This window comes from Mytilus californianus, unplaced genomic scaffold, assembly GCF_021869535.1.
Source record: "Mytilus californianus isolate M0D057914Y unplaced genomic scaffold, xbMytCali1.0.p SCAF_5, whole genome shotgun sequence".
Classification (NCBI taxonomy): domain Eukaryota; kingdom Metazoa; phylum Mollusca; class Bivalvia; order Mytilida; family Mytilidae; genus Mytilus; species Mytilus californianus.
The window spans coordinates 80,856,756-80,883,504 of NW_026262701.1; the positions used below are offsets into that span (position 1 = coordinate 80,856,756).

The following is a 26,749-nucleotide window of genomic DNA, read 5'->3' on the forward strand; positions in this document are numbered from 1 at the left end:
GGGAGATTTTTCTTCCTGTAACGTTTTAAAAATATTTTGAAATACTTATCAAATATATAGAAGAATATTTGGTCAAAGGCAACTAATATGACCTTTGTGGATACAGCCTTTTTACTGGAGCCTTTGACAAGTTTGTTTACGATGTACAAAAGAAAATTTGTGTATACTTAAAAATGAAGCAGCTACCCAACTTAAAAAAAATACCTTGATTTGAATTTTCTTCCGAACTTATGTTGTATTTGATTACAAGATGAATATAAGGACATGTAGGGTAGGTATATGTCAACTAAGTGGCAACAAAACGTCACAAAAACCAAAAGACGTGTATGTATGATATTTTGGTGTTCAAATATAATGGAATTCAATGCCACATATGTCATACAAGTGAGAGGTTTTACTAGCTTTAAAACCAGAATTAATCCACCTTTTTCTACATAGAGAAATGCCTGTAGTCAGGAATATGACAGTTGTTTTTCATACGTTTGATGTGTTTGAGCTTTTGACTTTGTCATTTGACTTTCCGTTTTGAATTTTCCTTTGAGTTCGTTATTTTTGATATTTTACATTTTTCTGTGCAGATTCTTCATTTAAAAGGATATATGAACTTTTGTCATCTCTTTGCGTCCGTTGTTGTCTGTTGTAAACTTTTTTCGAAGACTATCTCCTCCGAAACTACAGAACCAATTTCAACCACACTTTCGATGAATTATCCTCCGAATATTTACCTGGATTTTAAATTCGTCAAGTCATTCTGTATACATTGCTGTCATGGCTAAAAATAAAATACAAGGGTACAATGCCTTAGTTGTCATATATCCTACAAACCATATTAGATAGAGAAAAGATTAGTCCGAATGTTAACAAAAATTATCATGTCAATTATTTAGGAGTAATTGCCCTTAATTGGCGATTTTTGACAAATTAACATGTTTTTGCGAGTACAATAGATGGAAAGAAATACAAGATTAACAAAAAAAGCCAAATGACAGAAACTATTTGATGACTTCTTAAGGAGTTATTGCCCTTACCTGATGATCTTTTACAATTTTTTTGCTTCTTTTTATGCAAAACTTATAGTAGAAAGAGAAAAACATAAAACATAGAAAATAATGAGCATTACAAAAAAAAACATTTTAGCTCGCATTTGCCACTGGTATATTGACTCAGATAATGAGCATACTTTGTAATCTTGGAAAATTTTAAATGAAAATAATTAGTACATATTCATTTGTACAATGACAAACCTTCATAAGATTTTCTAATGATAGCAAATTGTGAATTGAGGAATGAATAGCATTAGATTAGAAGACATATTTTTGATGTGAGGTGATTTTACGAAACTGTTATCTCTTAGCTTACTGTTCAATTACTTGTTTGTATCGATGGCATCATGAACTAAGTACTGAAATGATTTTTAATCAATTTTTTTTAAACTGTCCGCTTTTAAAAAAGAGGCGAAAGATATGATAAGGACATTGAAACTCATAAGTCAAAAATACGCCACGGCTAAAAAAGAAAAAAGACAAACAGACAAACAACAGTACACAAAACACAACATAGACAATTAGATACACGAACCCCACCAAAAACTGGTGGTGATCTCAGGTGCTCCGGAAGGGTGAACAAGATCATGCTCCACATGTAGCACCTGTCGTGTAGCTCATATAAGTACAAACCCGGTTATAAGTTTAATTCGGGAGGTCACATTTGGATAAAAGGTGATGGGATTGTAGTTACGACAATTAGAACATATCCATCGTCATCTGTAAAACAGATATTCCTTAGCGGTCAACCAACTCGTGATGGCGTCCTTAAAATTTACAAAGGGATGATTTCAACTACACCACTTGGAACTCTTGGTTTAATAGCTTCATTGTGAGCAGCAACCCTCTATCAAGGAAATCATGACAGAAAATATAAGCCCTGGAATATCGCATCAACTGGGAGACGTATACTCCGTATGCAGGTGGTGCTGAAATGTTGCAACAAACAAATGGAAAGTTCACAATTGGGAAGCTGAAATAATCTCTTTTGTCTCTTTTATAAATTTATAAATGATTAAGAAACTAAGATTTCAACTCCCTCAGGCAAAGCAGGCCTGGATTTGGTATTATTTTTATGTCTTTTTTGGTCCAATTGCTCTTCAACTGTTTCGGTATGAAATACCACCACCTATATTAGAGTGTTGGACCCATTTTGTAAGTAATTGAGCTTGCTAAAATAGCAGTGATCCAACTTTGAAACGATATACTGTGGATTCATTTATTTTCGTGAGGACCAATTTTCGTGGATTAAGGAAAACTTACATGTTCGTGGATACTTAATTTCGTGGTTTTGTCGAAGTCTGCATACAAGCCTATAGGAAATTTGTCATTCGTTGAACATTATATTTCGTGGTTCACCTGTACCCACGAAATCCACGAAAATTGGTATCCAACGAATAATAATGAATCCACAGTAATATATTTATGTTTGTACTTGAGATTACTGATCAATTTTTAAAGTTGGAGGGAGGGTTGCGACCTCAAAAACCTATTAAATCATTGTCGCACATGTTCATGTGCCTACACAAAGTCGAGAACCTCGTCAGTGGTTGTAGTAGGTCATATCTTAATGTAATATTTCAGGAGCAGATGTGCCAGATCATAGTATCAACGCTAATGTAATAAAAAAAATAAAAAAGTCCAATAAGACAAACACTGCATTTTGTTTCATCTTTTTTTTTTTATTCAAATTGTACAAAATAATTAAAACTGGATCAAATGTAAATAAATATAAAATTAAGGAGGTGTTGTATGATTTCAAATTAAACAAATATCCACCATTGACCACTTTTCATCCTTAAACCAGTGAGTGAAACCCATACCGTATAAAATATGTTTTTAGAAGAAAAACGGATTGAAGAATTCAGGATTCATTCCTTTAATTTGTAAACATTATTTGATTTGAAGATGTGGTACATTTATGATTAACAATAACATAACTATCCTCCAAAGAACAAATGGTAATGATGTTAACAACTATACGTAAAGGTACATGCTTCAACAATGAGCAAAATTCGTAATGTTTAGTTATTTCTGTGTGTTCTTTATAACTAACATGCATTGCCATTTCACAAATACTAGAATGTGTAGGGTCTACGATAAAATACAAGGCAAAACACGACTATCACAGTTAACGAAGCAATAACATGTTTTACAAAGTTGTTGTTTAAAAAATACTCTCTTTGAATTCAATAATATAAAGCGAAATTCAATTTCATTTTGAAATGTCAAAATATTTTGTTACGCTATCGTATGTATTCTACACGGTATTTCCAAATTAAAAAAAAAAATGATCCATGATATAAGATATATAGAAGTTACTGCATTAACACATAGACGAATTCCTGGAATCAGAAAGTTAAAAATAGTATATACTTATGTTTTTTTGTTCATAGTGTTGTTAATTTGATTTGTTATATTTTATTCTATTAAATAATTATTAGTACTCGATTTTCAGAATGCCCACATTCAGCTTTGCCATCGTCATTGTTGCATTTGTAGTTAGTGCTTATGGACATGATTGTACAAAATACAGCCTGACACCATCAGACCAGTCTCTTATTGATATGATGAAGCATTACTTGCATACATTGCGGAAAGCGGACTGTGCTGTAACACCTTCACAACAGGGTAAGCGTGTGTTGTTAGTACAAATGCAGCATTCAATTTGCCTTTGTGATCGCATGAATAATATATTTGTAAATTAACGCGACAGTAGTTAACCGATGTTTAAATCTTGTAAATTTAAATACAAAGATACAAATCATGATAACAAAAAAAAAAAAATTAAAGAATAACAAAAATACCGAATTCCAAGGCAAGTTCAAAAAGGGGAAGTCCATAAAAACTGACAACATCAAACGCTATCAATCAACGGAACAAGTCATTGTTGAAGACCGTACGGTTGCCTATAATTGCTTACATCCATTTCATTTGAACTTTGGTGGATAGTTGTCTCATTGGCAATCATACCAAATCTCCATTTTATTAAGGTGAAACACAACTGTCATATCCTTAAAACAGAGATTCGCAGAACTCCAAAAGGAGAGAGACCGTTTGTATGTGTCGACAATGTAAGATTCTCTTGCTTTGCACGCATCACCCGCCATTTAAATTCACACTCAGTCCAAATGCCACAATCGGGAATAGGACACAACCGATAAAGTTACAGATCAGACGAACATACTGGTATGTAAAGACCTAAGACATCAAACACATTTGATATTCTTTCTAATGAAACTGTTGGGTGTGATTATATAACGAATTTGTTTGTTTCTTTTTTAATTTCTATAAATTTTTATGGAAAACACTTGTATTTTATCAATGAAAATGGGTATTTAAGTAATTATTTAAATCCTTTACAGATTGTATTTGCGTTAAATAATAATAATAAACGACCCGTGACAATCACGTTCAAGGTAAGACGTCCGGTATTTTCAGCAACATATTGGATACGCCGGACTAAGCTTTTTGTTAATCATCTTTAATACGTTTTCATACTGTAAATTAACACTTTTCTGTGTATATTTAAGATATTGGTGTGACATATGTAAGATGGGGGAAGAAAACTTGTCCTGACAATTCGGACATTGTGTATACAGGTATGTGTTTTTTTAATATTATTATCATCTTTATGTAAGATTAGAGTCTGACAAATTCCTATATATGGATGAAAGCACTAGACATTTAAAGACAGTTTAACTCGCTTACTATTGTTTTTTTCTTTTATACATACAAGTATATGATAAATATATATTTCTGTGCTTGTGAATGAACTTTTTTTACAGATATATATTCATGTTCATTTTAGATATATTGAAAATGTTGTGATGATTTATCTTATTAGATTGCTTTCTCATTAACAATTACAACAAATATCATAACACAAATAATCTACTTCCCCTAGAGTAGACCTGGTATTTGTTGAAAAATATCTTTTTTTTTTTGTACCAGTTGATTTGAGATTTGAGTTGAATCTAAAGATATGACATGGCTACGGTTTAGATAAGGATGAAGTTATAGAAAGAGATACTTTAAAAAATAAATCATAAGCTAATGCTTGAGTAACAATCTACAACGCAGATTCAAAGTCAAACTTTATTATCTCTACTACTGGCATGTTAATACCTAAAATTGGTTTGCAATATCTTTGTCATTGTTACGTACAAACAGATAATCGGAATAATAACATTTGTAATAAGATGATTACCTTAAACTTATTTAGGACAGGCTGGAGGTAACTATTATACTAACAAAGGAGGAGGTTCCAACTACCTCTGTTTACCAAGTGATCCTGAAAATGGTAAAGAATACTCCTATGGAAATAATATACTATATGGTGCAGAGTATGAAATACATTCCAGCACTAAACCATCCGGTTTACCTGCTAGTTTGGCCAATAAAGAGGTGTTATGTGCTGTCTGCAGGCGGAAAGAAAAAGTTTCTGTTTTAATGATAGCAGGTTGTGTTTTTATCAACATGTATTTTGATCATTAATAATAATAAATATGTTCTAAAAATGGTACATCATTCACCTAGATCATTACATAATATTGTTGATTATAAAGTTCAACATGAATAATGCCTTGAATGCAATGGCTTTAAGTAATGTATTGTTCTGTGTTATTGCAATCATTGATTAGAAGTATATATAAAGTAAACATGTGTTTTGATATAGAAATTGCATACATTTCTTACATTTATTTTTTTTTTTTTGCCTTTTTTCCAAATTAGGAAGGAAGTCCTGTTACAAAGGATGGCAATCCGAGTACACTGGCTTCTTGATGAGTGAAAATATAGGACATAACATTAAAGACTATATCTGTATGGACGGAGAGGCAGAACCATTGGACAATCGATCATCCAACGAAGAAGGTGCATTGTTTTATCCTGTCAGAGCGAAATGTGGTAGTCTGAGATGTCCCCCATACAAAGATAACATTGAAGTGCTTTGTACCGTTTGTACTAAATAAAATGATATAATGTTCTCGTCTTTTCACTCATTTAATAAGTAAAAGTTTTGGATAAAGGGTATTCAACAGTCATTAAATTTAACGTCACATGTAAAAAAAATGCACGCTTCTATATCTTGTGATATAAGTTTGTGTTTGTCGATTTGTTGATATCTTCTATTATTCTCTTTTTTATTGGAGGTGCTCGGAGAGGCATATTAAGTGGTCTTTATTATTGTTTAGATTTCTCCCTTGTGTATGTTATGATGTAAAAAAACATTATATCCACATTTTACAATAATAGATTCAATATCTTATATTCGTTATGCTTTACGTTATCTATTCACTCTAATCACTTAATAAATGAAAATAACACTGTATACATTTTGTGCGTCCGAAGGACTTTGTGGATTTACCTTCATCAGGAACGCTCAAATCCATGCATTTGAAAGCCAGGGACGTATAAATAGTAGAAACGTTCGGATCTATACGACTAAAAGGTACATAAAAAAATAGCCAAATTCAACTACAGACAACTTTGTCTTAGGGAGTTTCTCAGTAATTTCTTTATTTATCAAGGAAGAATTTAAGAAGAAAAAACATTTTATAAATCATGTCAGTACCGAGTCACTGACGTCTCAGCTGATTGAACAATCTCGGACTTACATTCAGCCAGCAGTGGTATCAACCCATTGGTAGAAATGAACTAAATCACAATTTTTATATCTGAACAAATGGGTGTTTTCTTCCTTGTTTGCAATATTTCTAGAAAATAAGAGGTGTTTATGCTCCCCTATAAATATTCGGTACCATATAAATAGCGCTTTGTCGTCCGTTTTTCCCTTCCGTCCTAGTATCCGATTTAACGGGTTTGATAACTTGTGTATCTCTTGCTTGATTTAAATCAAACCTAAACAGATAGAAGATATAGGGAAAAAAAATGCCTATTGCTTTTGAGGTCAATAGGTCAAAGTTATTACACAAAAAATAGAATTGTGTGTTGAAAAACTCTGAATGATTTTTTTTGCTCAATGGTCAAATACAATTGAGAATGGAAACGGTTAAGGTCACTTTACTTAATATAGAAAGATTTGGAAAAAAGGTTTCCGGATGGTCATTTGATCTTCTCTTCCATTTTATTGAATTAAACTAACACAGAAGGAAGCTGTAGGGAATAGAAAGAATCCAGTTGGTTTTGGGATTAACATATGTCAAAGGTCAAGGTCAATGTTACTTAAATAAAAAAGTTGATTTCGGGATGGTATCCAACTATGAATTGTAACAATATTTATACAAGTGAAAAATAAACAATAAAAGAAAAATATTTTTATTTGTCTCTCAAATCATACTAGTATTTTGAAACCTTTAAGTAAAAATGTTTCTCTCAATAAGTTTGCAGTTTTGAGATCGTTATTTCGCAGTGCCAGATTTTTACTTGTTTGTCATATGGCATTATAAACTCATCATAGATATTAGACTTAAAATTATGCACGCCAGACGAGCGTTGCGTCTACAACAGACCCATCAGTGACGATCGAATGAAAAAAAATACAAAGGTAAAAAATAAAGTTCGAAGTTGAAGAGCATTGGGGACCCTAACATCCGAAAGGTTTTACGGTAAATATCTGGGCTAGAAAATCCTTAGTTTTAAAAAAAATGCAAAGCTTTGTAAACAGTTAATTTATAATTATGACCATACCAATGTTAATTCATGTCAACACAGAAGTCCTGACTACTAGATGAGATACCTTATCTTTGAGTATGTTTTGATATAAAGAAGTATCCTCCTCTTAAAATTTCTTATGTATTGGTCTCGTAACCTTATAAAGAGAACAATTTCAACCTTTCTAAAATCTTAATATCTGTCGCCCGGTTTTAATTGATAACTTTGAAGGTCAAGGGACAGAGAATGGGCGATACCTTTTGTAAGATTTTGCAGACAATGTTTTATAGCTCTTGGATTCTAATTGGATAAAAAAAAAACAATTGAATGAATATGGTGTACGTTTGCAAAATATTCCCTAAATTTTCATTCATTCAAAACCAGTCCTAAGATGATTCTTAAAAATTGAGATGTTGTTGCTTAATGCCAGAAAATGTCCTTTTCAGTAGATTAAAACAATCTAAATAGGACCATAGACTTTGTTTTTGGTGCATACATTATAAAAAGACGAGTTCTTGGTGAAAATAACATTAACACGTCGTTCGAGATATGCATGACTTTGAAGGGCTGTAAAGAGATAAAATTATTTTAATTTAGTTTGTTACGCTACGAGCATCTGAGATCAACCCCTGTTTTTGATGGGTTCGTGTTCCTCAGTCTTTAATTTCCTTTGTTGTGTTTTTGTACTGTTTGTCTTTTCGTCGTTTTTCTTTTTTTTTTGCCATGGCATTGTAAGTTTGTTTTCGACTTATGAATTTCAAAATCCCTCCGGTATCTTTTGCCTTTCTTTAAAGTTCATATGACTTTTAAAATCAATAAAACGGATATGTATTCATTAAAAACAGATAAATTCAACATCAAAATCTATGGATTGGTTAAGAATATATGATAATATTTCTATGGCCTTCCAAATACCGTTTCGATTCCAAACATCACTGAGTAGACATTAATTGTCGAAATCCGGATATGGTGTACCAATTTTTGCACCTCATGTTTGCGGAATATCATCTTTTCCGCAAGTTTATTGTTTTCTGTTTGGTATTAAATTAATAACTAAGATCCATTTTGTTACATCTGGTGATTCGTTTATTTGGCAATCGCCATGGCAGTCAGCAGGGTTTAAGAACATCCGTTGTTCGACCTGTTAGTCAAATACGTTTTGTTAAAATATACTTTTTCACTTTTTTGGTCTTTTGGAAAATGTTGTTTGTGTTGTATTTAGACCCTTCTACCAAGAAATTTGTTTTGCTTGCACACGTATAAAAATTGCGGGTTTTATCCAACGCAGTCATAGGTTTGAACGTTGTTTTCAATTTAGATTTGTTGATAATATATATGTATATATAATTTTAAAAATAATATCCATTTTACATGCATTCTATTAAAATGTTCATCTTATTGAATTATATTTAAGAAAATGAAAGAAGTCAACGAATACTTGTTTCGATTTTCATTTTTTACATGCTGATGATGTTTTCAACTTCGTATAAAAAAATTAAATCGCTAATTTATACTGTAACGTGACCTTAGAACAAACTCTGAAATCACAATGCCAATTTGAAATGCCCAATCTGTAAGTTTGTGATTAAATCAATAAATTTAATCGACAAATGCACATGTCGTAATATGTATTTGCAGTATTTATGGCTATTCGTGTAAATATATAGCTGATATTTAGTCTTTGTAAAATGTGTAATACTTAGTTACACATTACAGAGAATATCTCACAGATCACATACTGTTGACCTCTGTTGTCAATCCGCAATGCAGATAATCCGCTAACATATATATATCTGATGTATAACTGTGTAATGATAACAGAAACTGTGAAATGTTTCTAGTTGACCTCCTTTTAAAATAAGTATATTCAATTGTGTTATAAGCAATACATATTATTACTGATTTCATTGGAGTTGGCAAACTTTGGACCTTAAAAAATGGGGTCTGCATCGGAATTTGCAGTAAACTCAATAATGGTTAATTAGAAGAAATAACATTTAAAAAAACACTGCGTTGTACGTTTTGCATTGTTTTGTTTGTTTTATTATTTTTGTTCATTTTAAATGAATGCCTCAGATCACTTGTGTAACTCCTGCTTAAAAGTTTCTTTTTTCATGGATGGGATACAAAACTGTCTCAGCGTTTTAGAGCAAAACTGCAAATAAGCAAAAATGTACTTCAGGTGGCCTTCAAATTACCTAAGCACTATGCTGTGTTTGAAATATTGAATCTCAGAGAAAAAAGTGTAATGTGATAAAATAAGCATACTTACACTCTTATAAAACTTTAATTCCACTTCATCTTTATTGTGAAAATGTTGCTAAAAATTTCTATACATACTGTTATTGAAAAGAATCATTCGAAAAGTGAGAGGTAGCAAACAGACATAATAGGTTAATGTGACAATAATTGGGATCCATCAGCAAAAACTGTGTAAACATGCATCAAAGACATACAACAGAACTAACTCAAACATTCAAACAAACATACAAATTAATCTAATATTGAGCAGATATTTGGTTTAAAGGTCAAGAAATTAATAAAAAGGACATTTACTTACCAAAACCAGAAATCAACCTAGAGTCATATATTTTTTTTTTACTAATGTCCTTTGAAGCAAAATGTTACTTGCATATGGATATATAGCTCCTTAAGTACAGAGTATATGTCCATTCTTGGTTTTTAAATTTTTGGATTTGACCGTTCATGACGAAGGCAAATCCAGAAAAGTACATTGAACGAACCAAAGGGTCTTTTCTTTTCAAATAAATTGAGAAATTTAAATATTTTAAGAAATAGTATACATGTATGTCTAAGAAAGTTCTCATAAAATTTTAGTTTCATCTGAATGTAAACTCGTGAAAAATATATAACAGATTGACTTATACTACAATATATGAAACTTCCTTTTTTTGGACCTATTGGACCTGTTAGCATCTGTCTTTACATGGCGCTGTCAGTTTATTTTCGACTTATGTGTTTAAATGTTCGTATGGTATCTTTCAACACTCTTTTACATACTAGGCGCAGGGTTTCCGAAAGATGTAAGAAATAGTTGTTCCTCTTACGAGAGGTGACTTTGAATTCAAATCAGTTTGTAAGGACGATTTGATTATTGGAAATCATTATAGCATTGTATGGTTAACCTATTAGACCTATATATGTATATATATCTGCGGGAAGAACAAGGTCTAACATTGTTGGGCTAAATTTGAGACGAATTATATATATATATTATGGTGTATAACCACGTGTTATCCGATGGAGAATGTCTGCCATACAGTTGTCACATGTTTAGACGTGTATAATAAAATCTAAATTTAATGTGGCGGCATGGTAATTATCATTATCATCCTTTACGGCAGACAAAATAGCTGAACTGAAAGGTACACCATCTACTTACTACTATACATCATGTACTGTGTTACAACCCTAGATAAAGCCAACGAGGAAAGGCATTACATCAACCACCGAAAGCTATATTTTATGTAGCCTAGGTGATCGAGTGGACACGGTGCAGGCGGTGTTGCCACGATGTCACAGAAGCAAGAGGGAAGAACAAAAATTTGCTAACGCAAATTTGAAGATCTAACATTGTTGGGCTAAAATTTTCTAAATTTGGGCTATATAATTATGTATATATTTTAAAAACTCTTTATAAAAAATGCATGTTGATAGTCAGGACACATACATAGGAAAAATTGCAACATATGTTTTAATATGTTTAACATATGTTTTTCATATGTTTGAAAACATATGTAACACATGTTTAGGCCCGACATGAAAACATATGTTTTCGAACATATGAAAATCATATGGAAAACATATGAAAAACATATGTTTCTAAAATCATATGAAAAACATATGTTTTTCATACATGTAAACATATGAAAAACATATGTTTTTCATATGTTTTTTAAAAACATATGTTTTTCATATGTTTTCATACCTGGCCTAAACATATGTTTTCATATGTTTGTCCTAAGCATATGTTTTCATATGTTTGGCCCAAACATATGTTTTCATATGATTTTATCTTGGTCCTAAATATATATTTTTTATATGTTTTTTATTGTTCAAATGCATTTATTTTCTCATAGATTCTAAACATGGTTTGTATATATATGTATTTTTTTTTTGCGATAGGTTTTTAAGGGTAACGTTTTGATGTTTTTTAATACGTTTTTCTTTAAATTGTTATCTTTTTTTTCTGTCAGGAACTCATTTTGAGTGTGAATACTTCATTGTGATGAGTTGTTGCTTTAAAAAGTAAAAAACCCAAAATACCAAATTCCACAGAAAATACATGGCAAAATCAAAAGCTCAAACAAATAAAAAACAATAAGTGCTCCATAATTTTTATATAAAGTAGAATTTTTTTTATTAAGTTGTTGTCTCTTCTATTTTCATATTTTTGTCTCCTTGACATACATTGTACCACATTTCTATTGTCTATATTCTATTTACATTTGTTTGTCTCTTCGACATACACCATTTCTAGTACTGTCTATATTCTATTTTCATATGTGTGTCTCTTTGACATACCCCATTTCTAGTACTGTCTATATTCTATTTTCATATGTGTGTCTCTTTGACACACCCCATTTCTTTTGTCTATATTCTATTTTCATATGTATGTCTCTTTTACATACACCATTTCTTTTGTCTATATTCTATTTTCATATGTATGTCTCTTTTACATACACCATTTCTTTTGTCTATATTCTATTTTCATATGTATGTCTCTTTTACATACACCATTTCTTTTGTCTATATTCTATTTTCATATGTATGTCTCTTTTACATACACCATTTCTTTTGTCTATATTCTATTTTCATATGTATGTCTCTTTTACATACACCATTTCTTTTGTCTATATTCTATTTTGATGTTTGTCTCTTTGACATACCCCAATTTTATTGTCTATATTCTATTTTCATATGTGTGTCTCTTTGACATACTCCATTTCTATTGTCTATATTCTATTTTCATATTTTTGTCTCTTTGACATACTCCATTTCTATTGTCTATATTCTATTTTCCTATGATGTATGTGATATTTCTATTGCTATATCACCATACACAGATATTTAATTGTCTTCACTGCTGGCTATTACTGGTGCATGTGTATGCAGCTGCTTTTTGTAAATATCCTGTATGATTAAGAAAGACAACTAGATTGACTTTGAGCTCAATATTGTATTAATTAAAAATTAATGTTCTTTTGTTCTGTTTCTTTACTTTTCAGTTCCTGCAAGTAGAAATAAAAGAACAGAGTTTCAATGTCCACCTAGTCGCACATTTTTAGCTCACCTTGCCCGAAGGTCCGTCGTCGTCCGTCGTCGTTGTTAACTTTTTACATTTTTAACTTCTCCTAGAGAACCACTGAATGGAATTGAACCAAATATGGCATGAATGTTCCTCATGAGGTGCTGACCAAGTGTTGTTACTTTGTATCCGATCCATCATCCAAGATGGCCACCAGCGGGGGGCTTAGTTTAACAAAGGACCCTACGGGAAATACATACAAATGTCTTCTTTTAGAGAACCACTCAATGGAATGAAACCAAACATAGCATGAATGTTCCTTATGAGGTGCTGACCAAGTGTTGTTACTTTGTAGCCGATCCATCATCCAAGATGGCCACCAGCGGGGGGCTTAGTATAACAAAGGACCCTACGGGAAATACATACAAATGTCTTCTTTTAGAGAACCACTGAATGGAATGAAAGCAAACATAGCAATATTAAACCAAATTTGGCCTCAAACATTGTTATAAGTATCTGTTATGATTTTTATCTTTTTTTATATGATTTCAAAAACCCAAGTAGAGTCAGGTGAGCGACACATGCTCTTGAGAGCCTCTAGTTTATCTATCAAGGGGCAATATTAACATGATTAAAAAAAAAAAACATGTTTTTTTGTTCTCAAAAATATTTATAAATAAAAAATGTGCTTGGGGCAAAAAAAAAGTTGTTTTTCGTGTATACTAAATATTTCAAACTGACCTTCAAGGGCATTACTATAATAGTACACTATAAGTTTAATAAAAAAAAATTTAGAGCATTTACGAGGCCATTTTCCAAAAATTTAATTTTTCCAAGAGGCATAACTCTTTTGAAAAAATTCAATCGGATATCATTACAACTGCCAGTTGGACATCTACACCTTACAATAATTCCATACACCAAATATAGTTAGTATAACTTATTGCTTATAATACCTCAGATATTGACTTGACCACGAAAACTTTCTGACAGAGTAGACAGACACTAGCTATAGGACCTTGCAAGGTACCCACATACTAAGTAAATAGAAATATCCTATTACCATGATAACTATAAATAATATTAATAAGAGAGAAATTAACATTACAAAAAAACTTTAAACACAGACTGAACCTATATTTTAGGACAGCGACGCCGCCCCTGGCAGAATCTAGGATCACTGTCTCGCTTTAATAAATAAATAAATAAATTTGCAAGCTTGACAAAAAGCAGAACATGTATTTCAGAAATAGAAATTCTATGCAATTATTAATACTTGTATGCTGTTATGGTCCTACATATTCTTGTGTGTTCAATATTTTGGCATTACACAAAGTCATGCTTTCTTAGACTGTTTGAAATGACAAATGTTTTGTTGTTACATTAATTGATTAAATCTGTCGAAGGTGAATTGATAGATATTTTAGTTTGGGAAAACATAATTTTTGCATCTTTTATTATTTTGTTATTTCTTTTTAAGTGCTTGTTGATGAGTCCAGCCCTTTCTGGCTGATTTTGACATTTGTTTCTTATGTTGGGTGCTGTCTGCCATACTGTGTTACAGTGTGTAGTTTTATTTTTTTCATTGGTTCACATTTTTTCATCCTTATACAAGTTATAGCCATAATAGGTTACTTTATGGTATGGATTTTGATCATTGTTTATGGCTGTACATGTACAGTGACCAGGAAATGTTTACATCTTCGTCCCTTGGTTTTTTAATTGATAGTTGTCACATTGAGAATCATACATGTACGGTGTACCTCATCTCCTTATACATGTTAAACATGTTATATCTATATGCTGGTTCATAAAAAATCTTAAAAGGAAATTATTCAATTGTTATATGTTTGAAAACTCTTTCCTATAATGCAAAAACAATAATTGATTGACTTTTATAGCTTAATTTAAGATTCAGTGGCAAATATTTTATGTATATTCAAGACAAGAACAACTTTAAAATATACAATTCATAATATAAGCAAATGCTATAATTATTTTAACTTCTGACCATCTTATGCGTGTGTGTGTGTGGAGCAGAAGGATTCCTTGATAAAATTGAGAATGGAAATGGGGAATGTGTCAAAGAGACAACAACCCGACCATAGAGCAGACAACAGCCGAAGGCCACCAAATTGATGCATACTTGACACCAGAAAGACATCAATAAACAACAGTATACATGCTGTAACATGTACAATTACACTTGAAAAAGTTTTAAATAGATAACATTAAATTATTTAAATTAACTGCAATTCTACAGATGAACTTACTTTGATACCAGTTCTTTTTGCCTGACATCCGCACCTACATGTACACCAGTGATTCTAATACTGTACTTTCCTTTAATTTGGTAACCATGGTAACAAGCTAAAATTGTAAATCTTAATTTAATCCAGAAGTCCAGACAAAAACAAGATCATTTTTGTAGATGTAGTATGAACTGATGCTCACTAATTTATATTTTTACTTTTGAGTGAATGGAAACAAATATGCAACAAACTACAAAAAGATCAACAGTGTAGCTAATATTAATAATATATGTATAGCCTAAACCCGTCTCAGTATAGTATGAACTTTTTCTAATATAAAATGATCTATTCTGCTGTCTAGTTTAAAATAAAATGCTCCCCAGGGCTCAGCTTGATACGACCGCAGAGGTCGAACCCCAAAGTATTGACACAATATTCAAGCTTGATACAGCTCTGAATTTGGTTTGTGATTAAATATTTGACACAGCATACATGGCATAGGTTTCTGACACAGAATCAATGTGGTCTAAGAACTTAAAAATTTTAAATTAGACATTTACCTATTATGGTCCAATATCCTAAATCTAAATACATGGTTAGATTCAGCATATAAATGAACCCCAAAAATTCAATTTTTTTATGAAATCAAACAAAGATTAATTATGGACCCTTTTGACCCTTTTGACCTCATGGTGGACCAATTTGATAACAGAGCCCAAAATCAAAAATCTAAATACATGGTTAGATTCAGCATAACAAAGAACCCCATATATTCAATTTTTGTTAAACTCAAACAAAGTTAAATTTTGCACTCGATTTGGACCAACTTGAAAACTGGGCCCATAATCAAAAGTCTAAATACATGTTTAGATTCAGCATATCAAAGAACCCCAAGAATTCAATTTTGTTAAAATCAAACTAAGTTTTATATTGGACCCTTTGGACCTTAATGTAGACCAATTTAAAAACGGGACCAAAAATTAAAAATCTAAATACACGGTTAGATTCGGCATATCAAAGAACCCCAATAATTCAATGTTTGATGAAATCAAACAAAGTTGAATTTTGGACCCTTTGGACCTCAATGAGGACCAATTTAAAAACGGGCACAAAATTCAAAAACTTAATACACTGTTAGATTCAGCATATCAAAGAATCACACATATTCAATTTTTGTTGAAATCAAACAAAGTTTAATTTTGGACCCCGATTTGGACCGTCTTGAAAACTGGGCCCAAAATCAAAAATCTAAATACATGTTTAGATTCAGCATATCAAAGAACCCCAAGAATTCATTTTTTGTTAAAATCAAACTAAGTTTCATTTTGGGCCCTTTGGACCTTAATGTAGACCAATTTGAAAACGGGACCAAAAATTAAAAATCTAAGTACACGGTTAGATTCGGCATATCAAAGAACCCCAATAATCCAATTTTTGATGAAATCAAACAAAGTTTTACATGTATTTTGGACCCTATGGACCTCAATGTGGACCAATTTAAAAACGGGGCCCAAAATCCAAAAACTTAATACATGGTTAGATTCAGAATATTAAAGAATCCCAAGAATTCAAGAATAAAACCCCATTGATTTGGTCAAGAAATAAGCAATTTATACAAAGTATTAGAAAAGTATTGTTATTGGCCCCTAATTCCTACACAGTTAGAGTCACAACCCCCAAATTCAATTCCAACCTTCCTTTTTTTTGGTATGGAACCTTGTGGTACAATTTCAGAAAGATCCATACACTTACACACAAGTTATATTGTCTGGAAACTAGTAAAATGCTTAATTTGACCCCTTTTTAGGCACTTAATTCCTAAACTGTTGGGACCATAACCTCCAAAATCAATTCCAACCTTCCTTTTGTGGTTTCAAACCTTGTGTTTAAATTTCATAGAGATCCATTCACTGAAACTAAAGTTATTGTCCGGAAACTAAGTGTTTTCGGACGACGCTGACAACAACGACGACGTGATACCAATATACGACTGCAAATTTTTTTTGCAGTCGTATAAAAAACAACATTAACATGATTAAGGCCTTAACTCTTGATGTTTAGTAAATCTTGATTTCCTGTTAAATAGGCAAAATTGTCAGGCGCGTAGCAACCCGTACGCAAAAACGCAGTTGCGTACACATCGAAAATATGACAAAAATTAAAATATGGTAAATTTAGTAAGAATAAAACTAAAGTAATAAACTTAATTAAAAAGTATTACAGAAACATGTTAATAATTACTTTGTAGCTATATTCCATTCCTGAAACTACTCTTTTCATTTATGTAACCAGCATCGTGATTATGTTGCTGATGCAAATAATTGATAATTAATGACTGAGTCCTCGGGGTGTCATTAAACAATTGTCTCGTCTTCTATGTATGCCTCCTTACCCTGACATCTTTTCTAAAGATTTCAAAATAACTGACGAAATAAAATATGACGTTTTAAAGAGACCATGGACAACAATTCATTCTTATGATTTTCCTGTGAGATGATAATATATAGTCTTAGTTACATACATCATCATAACAGATTTTTAAATAGTCCAGTCAAACTTAAGTTGAACGGGGGTGGTAAAGGGTAATTTTCGTGCAACATTTTCGCCATTTTTTTATGTTTTTTTTTTGTTTTTTGACGATCAACGTTTTTTGACTTTTTTGTATTACGTTAGGCCATGCAAGACGGGTGCCTCATTCAACGTGTTCTTTAACTTTGAGAATTAAAAGCTGATAGAAAGACTACTTGTTCACTTATGAAATACAACATAGAGAAATGCAGTTCTATTTATTTATGTACTTTCTCAATTAAAAAAAAACCCTTTAAGTTGCACGGTGTTGGCTTAGAAATTTGGTTTTTCTAATGTATATATATATAGAAGGTTGAGTCTGATTAGGTGACATTTAAAATATATGGTGGTGGCAACATATATCTTAATTGTACTTAATACCTAACCAAGCTCAACCAACTACACAATAGATAAACCAAATTTCTAAGCTAACAGTACTTGTTTGTTTTTCTCTAATTAATATATTTTTTTCAAATTTATTTTCAGAAGTTGACTTGTTACTCATGAAAATAAGATTTCCTTGAGCTCATTTTAAGTCCAAGAAAATTGCGAGAATGCAGGATTTTGCACCATTTATCCCAGAGCTTCTGGGGGCCTTGAGCGGCACCCATACCCCCTGCCGTATGACTTCTCCTCTGGCATTGAGTACACATCATGATGGCCTAGCTACGCCCCTGATTGTTTAAATACACCATTTATAGGCATGTTGTGGAATCTCAATAAATACTTATGATTGCAATGTTCGTTTAATCGTCGTTGCAGCTATGAAATCTATACAATAACGTCATTCACTACAACGTTAGGGTTACAACGTTACCATAGTTCAATGTTAGTACTTCGCGTATACTATTTTACAACAAGGAAATATTAACTCATGAACATAATATGTTGTCATTTGTGTTACCATCCATACTTCATGCATTTAATAAAAGAACAGATTTTCAATGTACCTCGCCAATTGATGGATATACGTGTATAAAATTTGCTATCAAAAAGCAAAAAATATGTTTGTTCTTTTAACCTTTTTCATAAATTATAAATAATCTAAAAGAAATGAAGACGTGTGTGGGATTGCTTGCAATGCAATTTTTCTTACAATATCTATTTCCAAGAGGCATAACTCCTGTAAACATATTTGATCAGCACTTATTTTCTAACTCATAAAAGCCTATGCTGATATAGACCTACATGTATGGCAAAAATATCTGACAAAAAAATGTAACCATAACAGTGCTTTACTGGTTATCTTCCATAGAACTTATATTTAAAAGTTAAGTAATTACTGGTATATATAAAAATTCGTAAGGGTTCCGCGGAACCCAGTCTCTCGCCTACTTTTGCTGTTAATCTCAGGCTCAACAAAAATGAGGAAAAAAATTAATAAAAATATTCCTCTCTATACTATCTTTTGATTGTAAGTAGCTTCTGTCCAAGTTTCGTAAAAATCCAGGATAGTTTATGAATCTAATAAATGTTTTAAAAACTTAAACTGCAGACTGTATGTAATGTTAACTGGAAGAAAAACTAAGTCCATTTATAAGTAAAATACGGAAAAAATGGAACAAAATTTTAAAAAAAAATCCTTCTAGATACTAGCTTTTAATCATAAACAAGCTTCTGTCCATGTTTGGTACAAATCCAGGATAGTTTAAGAAAGTTGTTCAAATTTTAAAAACTTTAACCACAGAGTGAATGTAATGTTAACTGGCAGAAAAACTAAGTCCATTTATAAGTAAAATACGGAAAAAATGGATTTTTTTTTTTACAAAATTTACTTCTGGATACTATCTCGTGATCATAAACAAGCTTCTTTCCAAGTTTGGTAGAAATCCAGGATAGTTTAAGAAAGTTATTAAAATTACAAAAACTTTAACCACAGAGTGAATGTAATGTTTCTTGGCAGAAAAAATAAGTCCATTTATAAGTAAAATACGGAAAAAATGGATTTTTTTTTTTTACAAAATTTACTTTTGAATATTATTTTATGATCATAAACAAGCTTCTGTCCAAGTTTGGTAGAAATCCAGGATAGTTTAAGAAAGTAATTACAATTTCTAAAACTTTAACCACAGAGTGAATATTTATGGACGCCGCCGCCGCAGAGGTCGACAGAATGTAGGATCGCTATGTCTCGCTTTTTCAACAAAAGTCGAAGGCTCGACAATAAACCTTAGGTATACATAAATATTACATGAATAAACAAAATATTTTAAACAAAGTTATCCTTTTCATTACATACCTCTCATCACAAAATAATTATTGCCAGCTGCTCCTTATATGCACATAAATCAATATGACAATCTATGAATCCATTATATAATCTAGAAAGCAATGCCTCAAATGAATTCTGTTCTGTTGCTTAGATTCTTCTACTTCTTGAAGTACAAAATGTACTTTCATTGAAAATGCTAAAAGAAATAAAGTATGACATGTACAAATGTATAATAAAATGAAGTTACAATATTTATATATCTGCCAAATTTATTGCCTTAAAAATTTTTATATGACAAAATTGGCTTATTTTGATCTTTTAAAACAAGAACAACAGATCTAGACTTGCCCTGAGAAAAAAATTAACTATGTAAAAAGTATTAAATTATTTGAATGTTCTAATCCATCTTATGTTGTATGAAGTGATAAATCAAAGTGGCTAAATCTGCTTTGTACAGATCTGATGTCAAATGAGTTAAGCCTTTTCACACCACTATCCCATGTTAGGGAGCTACCATTTGATTTAGGGGGGGGGGGGGGGGGGGGGGGTAGGATGAAAAAGTTTGTCCGGCATTTTCATTTTTCCACTCTATTCAGTCCTGTCTTTTTTTTATTTATAGTTTATTCTGACTTTTGTGTTACATCAATTGTCATCCTGCCTTTTTTTGGGGGGCAAAGTGTCTCATCCTGCCTTTTTTTCAAATTTCATCCTAAACCCCCCCCCCCCACACACACACACACACATAAAAAACAAACTATAGCTCCCTTAAGGGGAAGATTTGGCACCAATAAACTAGTCTGACTCCACCACATCCTGTATGTGCCTGTCCCAAGTCAGGAGCCTGTAATTCAGCGGTTCAAGTTGTCGTTTGTTCACTTTGTTGCTGTATATCATATTTGTTTATTTGTTCCTTGTTTTGTTTATAAATCATTACATGTATCAGTCTGTTAGTTTCCTCATTTGCATTGTTTTACATTTGTCATTTTCATTAAATGTCTTTTATAGCTGACTTTGTGGTATGGGCTTTGCTCATTGTTGAAGTCATCATGTACCATAACTTATTGTAGTTGCTAACTTCTATGTCATTTGATCTCTGGTGGAGAATTGGACTCTTCTCATTGGCAATCATACATGTACATGTACCACATCTTCTTATTTTTATATTCACATTAAAGTATATGTAAAGTAGACCATTCATGCACTCTAGGGGTCCACTTCTTATAATGTACAAGGTGATAAGACCTGCCGCTGTAATAGCCTGGGTCATATTTTTCAGCTTAAAAATATGTGAATAGGTGTGGAAAACTATCAGAAGTATAATACATGTATGATAAGGCTAAGAATTATTAGATGTTTATTGTTATAGTACTCAGTAATAGTAGTCTCAGACTCAGGATAATTAAGGCTTATTGTACTTGTCATATGCAAAGCCCTGTAATTTTCTTAGTTGCAAGTCTTGTTTTGACTTAAGTTAACATAACATAAGGAATTTGAGCCTCAGATTTGAGCTTTAATCAAATGTGATGATTTTCTCGGTAATGCCAGAATGTGATTCTTGTCCGCTCCAGGATGTCCTGGAATCACTCATAATTAAAATTTGGAAAAGGTTACATGTACATTATTACCTACACAATGTATGAAAAGGTATACAATGGTATATATACATTTTTTAAATCTAAATTAAATGAAAAGGGGGGAGTAATTGATCCCCTGGGGCACCCTTATCTATTAATTGTAAAATAGCTACTAATTGCTAAAGAGATTATAAAGTCGTCTGCACAGTGTCATGGTTTTAAAACAACTGATAAACAAATACAAATATCACATACCATAAGACACAATTATACAGGTCTGCATCAGTTAAAGTAATTAAGTTCTGTAGTGACATTAGATAAACAATTTCAATACTTTACATCAAGTATATATGATGCCCCCCCCCCCCCCCCTTTCAAAGTTTGTCTTATTGTCTAAAGGGTTTACAAATCATATGGTTATTTGGGATGTATTTGTGTCTTAATCTTGTAACATTCTCATTATAAATAGATAATGAAACGGATTACCCAATGCAATTATATTTATATTACAATATCGTTCTCGGACTCAGGTTTACAAATATCTACAGTCAAATAGTTTTTCGTGAAAAATAAAGCACACACATCTTCCTGCTTTTTATCCAATAATTAAACAAAATGTGCATAATAATATTTACCTTTCGTTGTGCTTTTAGGGTACGTAAAACTATCCATCAAAACAAAAACACTTTCGGCTTTCGCTGTTCCGTTGCGTTGACTTTCTATAAATTTTCTATGTTTCTTTCCCCGGTTTCTTCCAGTTAATCGACACCCATTTCAATTTATCTGTTTATAATAAATTTTGATTCACCAGTTTGAAAAACCAAAGTTCTTTGTATCATCTATCTCTGTCCATTCAAACTTTTTAAATGACCAACTGCAGATCGCGTGAGCGTCCATGGATTTTGCGTCATAGTATAAAAAACGGTAACGGTGAAAAGATTTCCGGGTTTCCGTATTCGACGTACCATGCAAGCTGTCGTACATTTACGTATATATATATGATGGTCTGGAATCAAGATTAGGGTTTCAGAATATAGAAAATAATGACATAAAGTGCAAAATAAAGAACAGATACCAAAAAAAGTAGAAATATGGAATAAAGAATCATAGAGAATAATGGGATTATTGATAAAAAAAAAAGAATTGAGAATAAAGAACAAACTAAATAAAGAATATTTATTCATATCATTATTTAATACTTATAACTCATTCATTTATTTTACATTATGTTCCATTCAGAATTAGATAGCTCTGCTGTGGGGGTGACATAGCCGGAGGGCTGACATGCTTTTATCATCATGATGATGTGGGATTTAGTGGGAAGAGTAGAAAGTGCACTTTCCTGTTTGAGAAATACACTATATAGATAATGAATGAAAAAATGTATGTGATAATTAAATTACAAATTTTGACATTTTCTCAAAACATTTGTTTTTAAATGCCCTTTAAAACATATGAAAATCATATGTTTTTCATATGTTTACAAACATATGTAAACATATTTTTTAAAACGTATGAAAACATATGTTTGCTTCCATATGTTTTCATATGTTTCAAAACATATGTAAACATATGTTTGTAAACATATGTTTTTCATATGTTTGGGACAAACATATGAAAAACATATGAAAATCATATGTTTTTCATATGTTTTGAAAACATATGAAAAACATATGTTGCAATTTTTCCTGTGTAACAATGGTAAAGCAGTTATAGTTTGTCTAATTTAATGTTTGTTTAAAAATATCTGCCTACAGAATAAGGAAACCAATAAACAATTCTTGAAAATAGGTTACCTTTAACAGAAATACACGTATCTATTTAAAAACAAAAACAGCTGGCACATTTGCATCAATATAATTTGACTGTAACATCTGGTCAAATACTCATATTGCATGTTGGAATGTTTTAACATTTTCATGATTAGATTAAAAGTGCTATAATTTGCATTAATAATTTTGTATTGGGATTTTTTTTTTTTTTGAAATCTAGTTTAAATTCTTACATTACAGAAAAACGATACAATCAGTTGATACCAATGCAGATTATATTAATTTTATTTTATTTTCATCAAACAATATTTTAATTATATCTTCACATGTATAAAAATTCTTCTCTAACAATTAAATAAAAGATACAAGTTACATAAACATCACAATTGGGATACATGTATACGCAGCTACGCTAAAACTAACGAACTTGATTGACTTACGTTGTTCCTTTAAATTATATTTTGTGTTTTGATACTTGTCATCCACATTTTTAGTTTGAATGACAATAAAGATAGCCTTTGAATTGAATAGACTATTTGATCACAGCTATCTAGATTTTGAATAAGGATAGACACTCCGTGATTTATGGGCAGTTTTTTATAACAAAATGGACAGGGTAAATGAGCATCATAACAATAAAATGAATGTCCGCGCCTTCACATCTGTTTCTCCGATTCAATTTGTACTTTCTTCAGTCCAATTTGAACTTTATTTAAACCCCTTATTACACTTCTATTATCATTCTATCTAGTATAAGGTCTGTATCAATTCTGTAATCTACTCTTGTAGTTTCCGTCAAATGAAAAAAAATACCGAACTCAGAGGCAAATTCAAAAATGAGAAGTCAATAAAAACTGACAAATCAAACGCTATCAATCAGCGGAACAAGTGACAAACAACTGCCATATTTCCGACTTGGTACAGGCATTTTCCGAAGAAAATGGTGGGTAAAACCTGGTTTTATAGCTAACTGAAACCTCCAGTGAATTTGATTCTACTACGTTTTCACTTTATTATAAATTCAATGCATTCTCTGCACTATCATATGAAATCGTCTTTATTAGTTTTGAGTATACCGTTTGCAGTGTTAAATGTATACGTAGCCATAGGTAACTGCAGGTACATATCCAAACGCACCATAAGTAAGCTAGTTAGAAATCTCAGAGAGTATCTTTTTACACCAAGTGTGTTCGGAATGTAGTTATTGATTGACACTAAATACCAGTGTTTTGCTATTAATGAAAAATAATTTCAGTGTGTTATTTGTAAATATCAGCATGATCAATACGTGATGCTAAGTGTTTTAGTCTCATTTGGCCAATGTAAACTAATATAGCATTCGTGGACACAATCTGTTTACTGTGTATACTTAAATGGAACAGCTACTTAACTTAAAAAAAGACATCTTAATTTCAACTTTCTTTCGAACTTATATTGTATTCAATTACAATATAAATAGAAGGACATGTTGGGTATATGTCAACGAGGTGAAAACTAAACGTAACCAAAACAAATGACGTGGCAGTAAGATATTTTGGGTTTCTGCAACATTTCCATGCTAAAAATTTTTCAACATGTGCAGATTCTTTATTTAAAAATATATTTGAACTTTTGTCATCTTTTTGCGTCCATTTTTGTCTGGTGCAAACTTTTTTTTCAAAGATAATCTCCTGCAAAACTCCTGGACCAATTTCAACCACACTTCCGGTGAATTATCCTTAGGGTATTAACCTGGATTTACAATCCGTCAAATCATTCAACAAACATTGCCGTCATTCCCAAAAAAAAGATACATGGGTACAATGCATTAGTTGTCATATATCCTGCAACCATATTAGATAGAAAATAAATTGACAAGTTAAGTCTGAATGTTTACAAAAAATATCAGATCATTTCCTTAGGAGTAATCATAATCAAAGCTGTAAATTCATGACAATTGTCACTTTGCAGTTAAGGGGCCGCACTAAAAATTGTGAAAACATCAATTAAATGGAAAATCACATCTGAAGCACATTTTGACATGAGAGCTCTAATGTTACAACTTTTGTTAGGTGATTCTATAGAAATTTATAGTTTCTATCTGGGTTTGATTGGAAATCCATTAAATCAACCTGTTCTCTACTGTTAAATGTATTTAACTACTACTCCCTTCCCTTAATACTTTTTCTTCATGTTACACTTTTCACAAAGTGAAAGAAATAGTTCGTGGAATCACGAGACATATTTGAATAGCCATGGAATCACGAAAGATATTTGCATTAGCATTTGGTTAAGTCATGCGATCTCTGTCGCCATGACCTGTTTATGTGCCTTTTCCAAAGTACCATACAGTTTCCTAGAAAAACTTTTTTTTTTAATATTTTCCTCATAATTTTTCTTTACTTTACTTTGTAACAAAATGTTTAACAGTAATGTTTTACATATTCAATAAAACCAATAGAACAATGATGTGAGTAAAAATTCATACCCAGTGAAGTGCGAATTTTCTTCAAATAATTTTCTGATAGAATCATCAATCTTTTTATTAGATACAATCACTTGTTTGAAACAAATCAATTTTTGTACTACCACAAAGAAATAAAAGTTACGTAATACGGTTATTAATATGAAAAAATACTAAAAATTGAATATCTGTTTAATAAATGTATATTAATATTTAGAATATAATAAAAACGCAACTTGACATCAAGAATATATTGCAATAGGTTGAATAATCATCATCAGATTTCAGGGAATAAGCTTAATGCCTGAAAATTTCAGGCAATAACTTAGTGCCTAGGTGTCAGCTTATTGCCTAGGATTTAAGCTTAATGCCTAATTTTACTTATTGCCGCTAAAATATACATGCATCAGCTGACTATAATGTATACATGGAACAGTTTGTTTGCTTATTAGGATCTGAACCACTACAGTGACACCAGTTAAGAGTTTTTTTTTAAATTCCTTCAGATCTTTAAACGACATATTCTCTCCAAATAGTCCATATTTGTCTATATACACCAATGCATTTATCAACCTACAAAAACCAATAACAAAGTTTCTTTCTTAAAGTCTTCGTATGTCATAGTTTACGATGACTCAAAGAGTATGAAAAGAAAATTTCTACAGTGTGAATAGAAATATTCTTACCTCGCTTTCACCTTTATTTTAAAAATGTTTAAGGTTGTCCTAATACGATTCTGCCTCGACTTATCGTAGTCATTTTCCAACATGTCCGTCAACATTTCATATCTTTGATTAAGCCAAGCTTTGAATAAAGCGCCAATATCTCGGGCCTTTTGAATCAAAATATTTTTATCTTGCATTTGCCACTGGTATATTCACTCATATGATGATAACAATCCGGGGAAAATTGAAAGTGAAATAAAAAGTACATATACAAGGAGAAACCTACATAAGATTCTCAAATGATAGCAAATTGTGAATTGAGGAATAATTATCATT

General features: G+C 31.4%; 2 protein-coding genes and 1 long non-coding RNA gene across 4 annotated transcripts in view; 2 read left to right on the forward strand and 1 right to left on the reverse strand.

The window, feature by feature from the left end:
- Positions 1-6,030, forward strand: part of LOC127703146 (uncharacterized) — a 151,460-nt gene extending 145,430 nt beyond the window's left edge. Inside the window, exons 3-5 of the mRNA XM_052207644.1 lie at positions 4,577-4,645; positions 5,269-5,505; positions 5,778-6,030. Of these exons, the coding sequence (XP_052063604.1) occupies positions 4,577-4,645; positions 5,269-5,505; positions 5,778-6,016 (545 nt within the window). The 3' untranslated portion in view covers positions 6,017-6,030. The remainder of the gene's footprint in view (positions 1-4,576; positions 4,646-5,268; positions 5,506-5,777) is intronic.
- LOC127703147 (short-chain collagen C4-like) overlaps positions 1-26,749 on the forward strand; it is a 134,371-nt gene that overhangs the window by 42,769 nt on the left and 64,853 nt on the right. The window lies entirely within an intron of this gene.
- LOC127703150 (uncharacterized) lies at positions 12,844-22,507 on the reverse strand. The gene is made up of 4 exons (XR_007982723.1): positions 22,169-22,507; positions 19,987-20,155; positions 15,201-15,297; positions 12,844-12,910 (listed from the first exon to the last, which is right to left on the reverse strand). It is a non-coding gene; the product is annotated as an uncharacterized LOC127703150 (long non-coding RNA).